At 37.5% G+C, this 11,449-nt stretch overlaps 2 protein-coding genes across 6 annotated transcripts in view; both read left to right on the plus strand.

Annotated features, from left to right (window-relative positions):
- The window catches only part of LOC127006214 (crustacean hyperglycemic hormones-like), a 43,496-nt gene extending 36,026 nt beyond the window's left edge, over positions 1-7,470 (plus strand). For 3 of the 5 annotated variants that reach the window (XR_007759268.1, XR_007759264.1, XR_007759266.1), the window contains one exon: positions 6,550-7,470. Coding sequence is in view for 1 of the 5 variants with exons in the window: in XM_050875819.1 (XP_050731776.1) it covers positions 3,779-3,881 (103 nt within the window). In the remaining 4 variants the exon portion in view is untranslated. The other 2 variants (XR_007759269.1, XM_050875819.1) reach the window with 2 other exon arrangements.
- Positions 462-5,989, plus strand: LOC127006217 (crustacean hyperglycemic hormones-like). Its single transcript, XM_050875824.1, has 3 exons — positions 462-553; positions 2,665-2,987; positions 5,455-5,989. The coding sequence occupies exons 1-3, from the start codon at positions 536-538 to the stop codon at positions 5,564-5,566; spliced, it is 453 nt and encodes a 150-aa protein (XP_050731781.1). The 5' UTR covers positions 462-535; the 3' UTR covers positions 5,567-5,989.
- Positions 7,471-11,449: the final 3,979 nt, after the last annotated feature.

Raw genomic sequence — 11,449 nt, forward strand, 5'->3', positions numbered from 1 at the left:
GAGAGAGAGAGAGAAAATAAATAAAAAGACAGGAAGAAAGACAGACAGTGAAAATACAGAAAGATGGAAATATAAGAGAGAGAGAGAGAGAGAGAGAGAGAGAGAGAGAGAGAGAGAGAGAGAGAGAGAGAGAGAGAGAGAGAGGGGAAGAAAGACAAAATAGAAAAATAATAAAGTAAGAAAGTAAAATAAAAAGGATGCAAGCGAGAGCCAAAGAGAACGCACGCACGATGAAAAGAAGAAAAAAAAATATGAAGGAAAAAAACAAAAAGCCTAATGAAATGAAAAACAAAAAATAAAGAAATATAACAGCCAATTGAGTCTAAATTACCCCCCTTGAAAGACTATGGCACGACTCCCTCACTTCCGTCGAAATTTCATTGAGAACCATCAGGCCGTTGAAGAGCTCGTTGACGTCACCAGGAGTATAAAAGGGAGGCGGCGAGATCAACTGCAGCAGTCCAGCTCCATCATCCACAGGGAGAAGAGGCCTCCTTAGCTCCTCTTACAGTGACACACCTCCCCCAAGTCCGCAATGGTGGCCTACAGAATGGTGAGTGTGTGCCAAATATTCCCTCCAGTTACCTAGTCTATGTCTCTATTTCTTGATCATTGTTTTTGCCTGCATTTAACTTTCTTTCTCTTTTCTTTTCTTCCATTCTTTCCCAATTCGTATATTTGTCTAACGTCATTCAACTCTTTCTACCTTTGTTTGTTTGTGTATGTATCAGTGTTTTTTCTTGTATTTCACTTTTTCCTCTTTTTCGTTTCTTGCCTTCCTTCCCCATTCGTTGATTTGTCTAACTTCATTTAAAACTTCCTATCTATATACATTTGTTTTTATCGATATTTTTCTTTTGTTACTTTTATGCCTTGCTTTTCTTTCTCTCCTTGTTTCCTGTCTTCCTTCCTCATTCATAAATTTGTCAGGATTTCATTAATTTATCTGATCTTTATTTATTATCTCCTATCATATCTTGTCTTTCCATCATTTCTGTCTATTTTTACTTTTATTCCTTGTTTTTCCTTTCCTTCCTCTTCTGTTTCCTCTCTCACTTTCCGAACCATGAAGCTGCCAAACGTTCATTTAAATTTTCCTATCTTCTTTATTTGTCACTATCTTTCTATCATTATCTCCGTTCTCACCATCTGACAATCATTAAATTTACGCATTCCTTGCTTTTCTCTTTTTTTTTCCTGTCTCCTATCCCAATTTATAAATATGACTAGCACCTATTTATAACTTTCTACCTTATCATTCTATTTTCACTATCTCTCTCTCTCTTGTTTTCACTTATATTCTAGTTTTTCTTTCTCCTCTGTTACCTGTCCTTCCTTCCAATCTATTTTTCTGTCTATCTTGAAAACTACATTTGTTTTTCGCATCTTTCTATATTTATCTTCACCTTTATCTCATCTTTTATTGATCTTTAATTTCCTGTCTTCTTTCCTAGATCGTAAAACTGTCTAGCCTCCATTATAATCTTTCAGTTGCCTTTGCCTCATCTTCACATCTGCTCAGTTTGTTTCACTCATCCACCGCCCTGTTCCTCCTCCCTCCCTCCCTTTCTTCCTTCCTTCCAGTTTTTCTTCCTTCTCTGATCTTGCCCGTCGTCTTCCTCAACCTGAAGTTATGGTGTGTTTACCCATTACTGCGTGTCCTAACATATCTCCAGTATAAGTAATGTTTCTAAATCGCCCTTAATAATCACCTCAACCCGTTTAAAGACTTTGCTTAATCACCTCGCAGTATAATTCTTTCCAAATAATGTAAGTTTAGCTTCTTTTGTTTTTTCTGTAGGGTAATTTTTTAAGTCATTGGGTCATTTATATCTATATCCTTGCTGTAATATTGGAGCTAACACTGTATTGCCTCGAGAGAATTTATACCCTTGCAATAATAGTGGCACCAAAACTGTATTGCCTTGAGAGAATATATATCCTTGTAGTAATATTGGCACCAGCACTGCACAGCATACTCCAGGTGAGGCCCAATCAGCGACAGATACAATCAGAGAACAACTTCCGCACTACTCTTGCTAACACTTACTGGCCTGTATCCTCAAACATTTCGGGGCTCACACACCCACGTTTGGTAAGGCTTTGATAGAGATTGTGTTCGAACCTGTTGGTAGATATATGGGCCTAGTGATAGTTTAACGAGACTTCTGCACCATGAACGTGAAAAACACTCATGAGGACCCGACTAATCTCCTTCGTGGACTTGCGAAATATTTGTGAGAGCCGAAAGCGTCAGAGAATGCGGCCCTAAACCTAAGGAACGTATTCTAAATAAAAAATGGAAACTCGCCGCCCAAACTTGATAAGGCTTTCGTAGAGGAAGTCTTAGGATTTCCGTGAGTAGTTCTTGGAGTCTAGTGATACAGTCTAGCGATAGTGTCTCTCTCTCTCTCTCTCTCTCTCTCTCTCTCTCTCTCTCTCTCTCTCTCTCTCTCTCTCTCTCTCTCTCTCTCTCTCATTAGCATTTTCATTTTTTCCTATATTCTTTGGTACAATCATCCCTTCTTCTTACCCATTTCCTGTATCTCATGCTTATCATGTATTCATCTATTATTATTATTATTATTATTATTATTATTATTATTATTATTATTATTATTATTATTATAGTTATCCTTCTACTCTCTCCGTTTTCCTTCTTAGACCTCGACGGTGGCGCTGGTGGTGGTGGTAGCTCTTGGCGCCTCGATCCTCATCCTCCCCCACGCACACGCCCGCTCAGCAGAAGGGTTCGGGCGCATGGAGAGGCTGTTGGGTCAACTGAGAGGCGGTGGGGACTCCTCAGCAGCGTTGGGAGAGCTGAGGGTAGCCGGGGAGGGACCAGCCGGCCACCCTCTGGATAAACGCCAGGCCTACGACCGCTCCTGCAAGGGCATCTACGACAGGTCCCTCTTCAGCAAGCTGGAACACGTGTGCGACGACTGCTTCAACCTCTACCGCTCGTCCCATGTCGCTAGTGGCTGCAGGTAGGCTAAAAGGGGGGAAAGGAGTTTTTTTTTTTTTTTGTGTGTGTTCTCATTCTATCTCTATTTTCTCTTTTAATCTCTGTCTTCTCTCTATCTATCTATTTATCTATCTATCTCGTTACTTTACCATTTATTTGTTAATATTGTGTTATCATTCAATTTTATATTTGTTCTTACTTTGTGTTATATATTTGTTAGTTTAATAGAATCAGTGTTATTTTGAACGTTTGTTTTATTATTTGTTTCTATTTTGATGAAGTCTGATTCAGTTTTTAAGTTTAACATTTATATAATTTTGTTAGTCTTGATCGTACGTATGGCTGACTTTAGTATTCCTTTTACCTTTTATTTGCCGCTCATTACAATTTACGTACCAAAGGTATGTTTTCTCTTAAGATTTTATGCCTAACTAAAGCATTGTTTATGATTTACTCTATTAGTTTAGCCAAAATAGCGTTTTCTCCAAGTTATTAACATTACATTTTCTTTAAGTTACGAAGATTATGTTTTCTCCTAAGTTTTCACGCTTAACTATGACATTTCTTGAATTTCATTAACTTTGCATTATTATTTTCGTTATTGTTTTTGACCAAAGTCATTTTGGGGGGGGGCTTTTTATGCCTGAGTTTAGTTTAACATTTCTAACCATTCTTTTCCCTACGTTATCATTTACCTTATTATTATTTTAGCCCAAGGTGACTTTTTTATGTTTAACTCTACCATTTCCTTCCTGCCTCCTCCTCCTCCTCCTCCTCCTCCTTCCCTTCCGATCCCGAACCAACGCCATCTAGGAGAGACTGTTTCGACAATGATATGTTTGAGTACTGTGTGAAGGACCTTCTGCTGGAAAACCCCGAGCAGTTGCTCCTCATTAGGGACGCTATCAGAGGATAACATGCCGGTAAACGGTGGGATAGTGATTCTTAGCTAACCACCGCATGTCCTAATTATTAATCCTGTGACCGGTAAGGTCTTGATCAACCCGCTGTTTGTCTGAGGGATAATAACGCATAGCTAACCACCGCATGTCCTAATTATTAACCTTGTGACCGTGGTTAGATCCTGACTACCCTTCTGTCTTTCTGAGGGATAATGACGCATAGCTAACCACCGTATGTATTGATTATTAATCCTGTGTCTGTATGTGTCTATTGATTAACTCGTTCTGTGTCTGTTTGTTTCTAGGTCTAAGTTATACATATTTGTGTTTGCCCGTGTCTTGTTTTAATGCATCTTGGTCCCACTCTCTCCTCCAAAATAACAACAGGCATATTTTTATTTATTATTTTTAACTTTTTCAATCCTACTGGCGTTCGATTTTTATGTATTTTTGTTTACTCCGCTTGTTTAAATGACCAAAAATAACAAAGCATTTGTATTTTGATTTTATCTTTAACTTTTCTGTCCAATTTTTCGTCTTCTCGATCTTTATTTTTAATTGACAAAGATAATATTTTTTATTATTACTTTTTACTTTTTTCCTTACTCTACTTTTCTTGTTGTAGATTTTGATTTATTACTTTTTACCACTTTTAACAACCTTTTAATTGCAAGAACACCAAGATTTTTTTTTCTATTCTGACATTTCTTCTCGATTTTGATTTATTATTTTTTTACTGCATGAAAATATCTTTCACTCTTTCAATCATTTGGTTTTCACTTGCCTGTATAATTTCTTTAATATTTTGCATTGCTTTTTCTTTAAGATTCTTTACACTTATACAGCTTTTCTGTTATATACATCAGTTTCTACCATTTATTTTACTCTGCTTTCTTCCATTTATTTTACACTAATTTCTACCATTAATTTTACACAAATATATATCATATATTTTACATTAAATTCCTACACATATTTATCTGATTATAAAGTCTACGGTCAGTTTCACCCATTTTTAACTATCTCTTTATACCTTTCTAGACATTATTTGTTTTTCTTTTTATCTGCTCACCTGTAACATTTTTTTTCTATTTAATATTAACTTCTTTTTATTAACTATTAAATATTACTTTTCTAAGTTTGCATCTTGCATCGTTATCATTATTTTCCTTTCCTTTCTATTTTTATTTGCATGTTTATTCTGATTCTCCTGTTATTTAAAACCTTTTTTGCTTCTTAACTGTAATGTAATCTTTCTGATTAAGTTGCTTTGACATATTTTGTTGATCATAATTTAGCAGTTATTTCTTATTATTCATTTTCCATTCAGTTTTGAAGAAAAAATTTTCTCAACATTTCACGTTTATGGTTTAAACTTTCATTTATTTGGTCATGGTTAATTTCCCCATCTCAAACTAATGTTTTCTTTGGTTCACGTACACATTGGGTTATCCTTGATTTTCTGTTATTTTTTCTTTCATGTAGCCATTAACTCAAACGCCCTTCCTCTTCAAGTTACCCTTTTTCGGCACCCTTTTACCCGTTTTCTTTGACATTACTAACGTTCTCTTTGGTGGCCGCTTTCAGGGAAAACTGCTACAGCAACCTCGTCTTCCGCCAGTGCATGGACGATCTTCTCTTGATGGACATGTTCGACGAATATGCCAAGGCCATCCGGGTGGTTGGCAGGAAGAAGTAAACACACAGACATAATTATATTGATTGTTTAACCCTCTCAGAGCCATGGCGTCCTCCTAACGAGCGAAGGAAAATATGGAAAATACGCATGGATGTTTTTTTTTTTCTTGTCGATGTTTTGAAGGCGTAAGCAAACAGTAAGTATTTTGGCCATATTTTAGCCATCTCCGTCACAGCGTCCTCGAAATAGTGGAAGTTAGCACGGAAAATAGAAGCAAAAGAGGAAGGGTATCGGTTAGCATGTCAACGGTTGGAAGGAGTAAACAAACATATGTTATTGTTTTCCTTGTCGACGTTTTGAAGATGTAAACAGTAATATTATCCTTGGGTCACATTTTAAGTAAGCCTCACAGAAAGCCACATCGTCTTCGAAACATGGAAAGATAACAACGAAGTGAGAGTAAAAAATGAGAACAGGTATTTTTCTTTCATATCCATTTTCAACGATCCCAGAACAACAAACCAAGCACTGTTTGATATGACGTAATTAACGCTCTCATTCATTCCCCCACGCAGTCGTCCGTCCTTTTGGAATTATTATATACGTTTTGAGTGATATTTCGAACATTCCAAATCTCTGGATTCCTAATTCTGGTGTTTTAGGATTTTTTCTTGATCACATGCCTCCCTTTAAATATTCCTGCCCTCCAAGCCCTCTCCCGCCACCCAAATAAAACAGATGTAATATTTCTTCGTCTCAGCTCTCTTGATTTTAAAGGATTAGGCTACTCTCTCTCTCTCTCTCTCTCTCTCTCTCTCTCCAGAAGCGTTGAAAGAATGATTTATTAGAAGCCGAAGGGGAAAAATGTTGATATATATGCCCAAGTGATTCCTTTATGTAAGTTGATTCCTTTATTCTAGTCATTTGTATAATTAAGGAAAGGAATTATTTTCATACGCGCGCGAGCCTGAGAGACGTACGTGACCGTGTTTTATTTATTGACCGAAAGTGAACGTGTGTGAATGGCGCTTTGTAACTTATAGGTCTTCATGATATTCAGTTTACGTGGCTTTTGAAACTGGAGAACATCTATGGCTTAGCAAACTTGGAAGGAGCTTATTGATATCTCTAAAGAGTTTATATATTTTCTTAGAATCTATATATATTTTTGGATTGTCTACGTATATATTTCTATTAGTATATTTTTCTAAGGAGTCTGTACTTCTTAGGAATTTATATATTTCTAAGAATCTACATATTTCTGAAGATTTATACAGTTCTAAAGAATTTATATATTTTTGGATAATTCATATATTTCCACGACTTTCATATGTCTCTAAGAATTTATATATTTCTAAGGAATCTTTATATTTCTAAAGAAATTTATATTCTTCTTAGAATTCTAAGTTTCCAAGACTTTAGAATCTCCAAGAGACCACAAATATTGCCTTGCAGACTTAGAATTACCTGATATATATGATTAGAAGAGTTAATCAGCCTTTGAACCTCCAGAACCTCATTGTTATAGCCTAGCATATTTATAACTAATTGATCAATACTTTTAAGAGTTTTAGTCAGGAACCCTCCTAGAATCTCTAAGCATAGCCTAGCCCTTTAAGATTAACCATTATGTAGTTTTGAAGTTAGATGGATGTTCAAACCCTCAGAACCTCACTAATATACCCTGAAACACTAGAACCAGTTAGTGTATGTTTTAAAAGCCACTCCTAGAACCTCTTTAGCTTAGCCAGCCCTTTAAGATTATCCATATAATGTATATTTTGAAGAGTTAGTAGGCTGTTAAAACCCTCTGAACCTCACTAAGATACCCTGAGAAATTATAACTTGTATTTTGAAAGACAAATGTGCTTTATAAACTCCATGATCTCACTTACCATTGACTTACGGAGTTGAAACTATTACATATTTTTATGGAAGAGTAAGTAGGCTATTCTGACCCTCCTCTGGACCCACTGTAGAAGCCTACCATACTGTATTGAGCTATTGTGCGTTTTCAGAAGACCTTAGTATGCCTTAGACCCGCTGGACTATTGCCTGAGGAGTATTGTGTTAGGAGTAATGTACCTTTAGGAGAGATGTACAGGATTTGACCCCTCCAATATCTCAATACGTAGCCTTACAGAGTGTTAAAACTATTTATTATATATTTTAAGGAGTCTGTATTAGGCTGTAGACCATCCCCAACCTTACCAGATGAATATTTTATTAGTAATTTATATTTTTGAAGAATTTTATAGACTTCAGAACCTTCCACAACTTCACCAGAGAAATATTTTATGTATATTTTTAGACAAGACTAATAGACTGTAATATAGACCAGAAGAGTTGTATGTTAGTCATTTATATTCTTTAGAAGAGTTTAATAGTCTATAGACCATCCACAACCTTACCAGAAGAGTATTTTATCAGTATTGTCTATTTTTAGAAGAGTTGCTAGTTTTTAGAACCTCGAGACTCAGTGAAGAAGCGTTAGGCATGGGGTGAAGGATGTGATGATGACGCTGTGCCAAAGACTTGTACCATGACTGTGAAGGAGGAGGAGCCGGTGGAGCTGAGAGGAGATGCAAATATATATACAGACTTTAAAGAATCAAATGAACTACTTAATACCCTTTGATTGAAAAGAGTCTACGCCCATATGTTAACTCATGTTTGCAGCCACAAATATGAAAGAAAAGTACTTGAAAACAGCTTTATTTTATCCATCCCAACTTAATATATTATTCATTATATGAGAAATGGAATGACAAAAAAAGGGAGAGTTTGTAATATGGGAGTGAGGTAATAGCCTAGGAATAAAGAGCTTGTGATATTAGTGTAAGGGAATAGCCTAGTCAGGGAGAGATTGGAATATGAATGTAAGGAAATGGCCGATTAATGGAGAGCTTGTAAAATGGGCTAAGGGAATGGCCGAGGAAGAGAGAGCTTGTAAGTTGTAACATGGGTGAAAGGGAATGGGCTAGGAAGAGAGAGCTTGTAAGTTGTAACATGGGTGTAAGGGAATGACCGAGGAAGAGAGAGCTTGTAAGTTGTAACATGGGTGAAAGGGAATGGCCGAGGAAGAGAGATTGTAACATGGGTGTAAGGGAATGGCCTGGGAAAAGAGAGCTTGTATTATGGGTGCAGGGAAATGGTCGAGGAAGGGAGAACTTGTAACATGGGCGTTTGGGAATAGATTAGGAAGGGAAAGCATTGTTTGAAAGTGCTGAACTAAATTAGTATCTTCCATTCATATTTTAGAAGCAGGAGTTGTTGTTAGAGATAGTGGTAGCAGTGGTAGTGGTAGTGGTAGAAATAGTCGTAGTAGTAGTAAAAGTAGTAGATAGTAGTTTAAACATCGTATACATAAATCCCTTTCATTGTATTTTAAGTCAACTAAAAAATACACAAGGAAAGTTTACACACGAAAAAATCTACGGAGAAAATATGAATCTGTTTATTTACTCCAGTTCAACCAAAATATATTAATCATCTATTTAGCCTAACTATTTATTTTAATTTCTTTAGTGTATTATAATATTTAATCACCCTCAAAAAACACACACCTGAAGAGTACACACGAAGAAATCTACGGAAAAAATATGTATGTGTTTATTTACTCTAGTTCACCCAAGATATATTAATCATCCATTTAGCCTAACTATTTATTTTGATTTATTTGGTGTATTATAATATTTAATCACCCAAAGAAACACACACAAACACCTGAAGAATACACACGAAGAAAAAGTTTATTCGTTACTTCACAATTGAATGCTCTTTGTTGTCAGCCACGCGTTCGTATCCTTAGACGCTTTCGGCTCCCACACCAACTATATCCAAAGGCCATAAATGAGATAAGTCAGTTTTTTATGAGTGTTTTATCATGTTCACTGTGCAGAAGTCTTGTCAAACTATCACCAGGCTCATAACACTATCCATGGAAAGACTAACACGGCCTCAACGAAAGCCTTATTACCGAATGTGGCCGAATGTTGGTGAGAGTGAATCCTGTGGTTTAATAATTGTTGTTGTTTTAGTTCTCTGTGGTGATTGGCGGAGATTGGGCCGTCCCGCTGCTGTGACGGGGTGTGGTGTGTGAGGTTAGTAGTAGTAGTAGTAGTAGTGGTAGTAGTAGTAGTAGTAGTAGTAGTAGTAGGAGTAGTATGGATGTAGACCCAATGTATGTATGCATAGAATAGTATACTGCCTATCTCCTCCCTCTCCCCTTTTTCTCTCTCTCTCTCTCTCTCTCTCTCTCTCTCTCTCTCTCTCTCTCTCTCTCTCTCTCTCTCTCTCTCTCTCTCTCTCTCTCTCTCTCTCTCTCTCTCTCTCTCTTTCCAATAAACGAAAATTTTGCCGCAATATCGACAATAGGCACTTTTTTCTCTCTCTCTCAGAACTTGACCGGTGTGTGTGTGTGTGTGTGTGTGTGTGTGTGTGTGTGTGTGTGTGTGTGTGTGTGTGTGTGTGTGTGTGTGTGTGCGTGTGTGTGTACTGGGAACTGTGTGTCTGTTTGTGTTGCTAAGCTTCTATAACAAAGAAAAACACACGAACACACACACACACACACATATGCATACATAACTACACACGTACATACACACATACACGCACATGAAAAGACGCACACGGGGATTACGAAGTGATAAGGCATAAACAAAAGGATTAATTTCCATCACACACACACACACACACACACACACACACACACACCATTATTTAAGGAATCACGCATACACACACACACATACGCACGCACGAATTAACAAAAGAAAGTCGGTGTTTCAGAGAGAGAGAGAGAGAGAGAGAGAGAGAGAGAGAGAGAGAACGGTATAACCTTCTCCCTTTTAAACTCCACCTCCACCACCACCACCACCACCTCTCTCCCTCCCTCCCTCTCTCCCTGCCTCAATTTCCTCCCTCCCTCTCTCCCTCCCTCCTTCTCTATATATAGCGCTGAGGTGCAAGAATTAAGTCAGTGCCCCGCTAGCCTCCGTTCCTAACACTACAGCTACTACTACTACTACAGCTGCTCTCACTGCTACTACTGCTACTACTACTACTACTACTACTACTACTACTACTACTACTACTACTACTATGCTAACACTTATACTATGAAAGAACGTTCAGCCTTTGTAGAGAGGTAAGTCTAGTAGTAGCTTAAGTAGTAGTAGTAGTGGTAGTGGTAGTAGTAGTGGTAGTAGTAGTGGTAGAAGTAGTAGTAGTTGTTGTAGTATTTGTAGCTGTGTTAGTCTTAGTAGTGAAAATAGTAGTCATAGTAACAATAGTATTAGTAGTAGTAAAGGTAGTAGTAGTAGTAGTAGTAGTAGTACATAGTTGTAGTGGTAGTAGTTTTTGTTTTGTTATGTTGTTGTTGTTGTTGGAGCAGTAGTAGTAGTTGTTGTTGTTGTTGTTGTTGTTATAGTGGTACTGTAGTAGTTTTTGTTTTCTTGTGTTGTTGTTGTTGTTGTAGCAGTAGTAGTAGTAGTAGCAGTAGTAGTAGTAGTAGTAGATGTAGTAGTAAGAGTAGTAATATCACATAATCCCCTAATATATACACATGAACGTGAAAAATGCGTGTGTGTGTGTGTGTGTGTGTGTGTGTGTGTGTGTGTGTGTGTGTGGACTGCGGTAGTGTAGGGAAAGGTGTTTCCTTCTCTCTCTCTCTCTCTCTCTCTCTCTCTCTCTCTCTCTCTCTCTCTCCCTCCCTCCCTTTAATCCGGCCCTCCCTCCCTTCCATCCTTTCCCTACCCTCCCTACGTTCACTCCTCCCTTCCTTTCCGTCCCTACCTTCCCTACCCATTTCCTTCCCTTCACTCCTTACCTCCATTTCCTTCCCTTCCCTCCCCTCCTCCCCTTCCCTTCCTTTTCTTCCTTTTTTTCTCCCTATCCTCCCTTCCTTCCTTTATTCTCTCCCTTTCCTCCCTTTCACTTGCT

The sequence above is a fragment of the Eriocheir sinensis genome, chromosome 32 (assembly GCF_024679095.1).
Source record: "Eriocheir sinensis breed Jianghai 21 chromosome 32, ASM2467909v1, whole genome shotgun sequence".
NCBI classification, from domain to species: domain Eukaryota; kingdom Metazoa; phylum Arthropoda; class Malacostraca; order Decapoda; family Varunidae; genus Eriocheir; species Eriocheir sinensis.

What these genes read in the sequence shown, in the direction of transcription:
- LOC127006217 (XM_050875824.1), top strand. An exon ending in CATGTCGCTAGTGGCTGCAG is followed by an intron (nt 2,988 to 5,454) that starts GTAGGCTAAAAG and finishes GGCCGCTTTCAG; the next exon opens with GGAAAACTGCTACAGCAACC.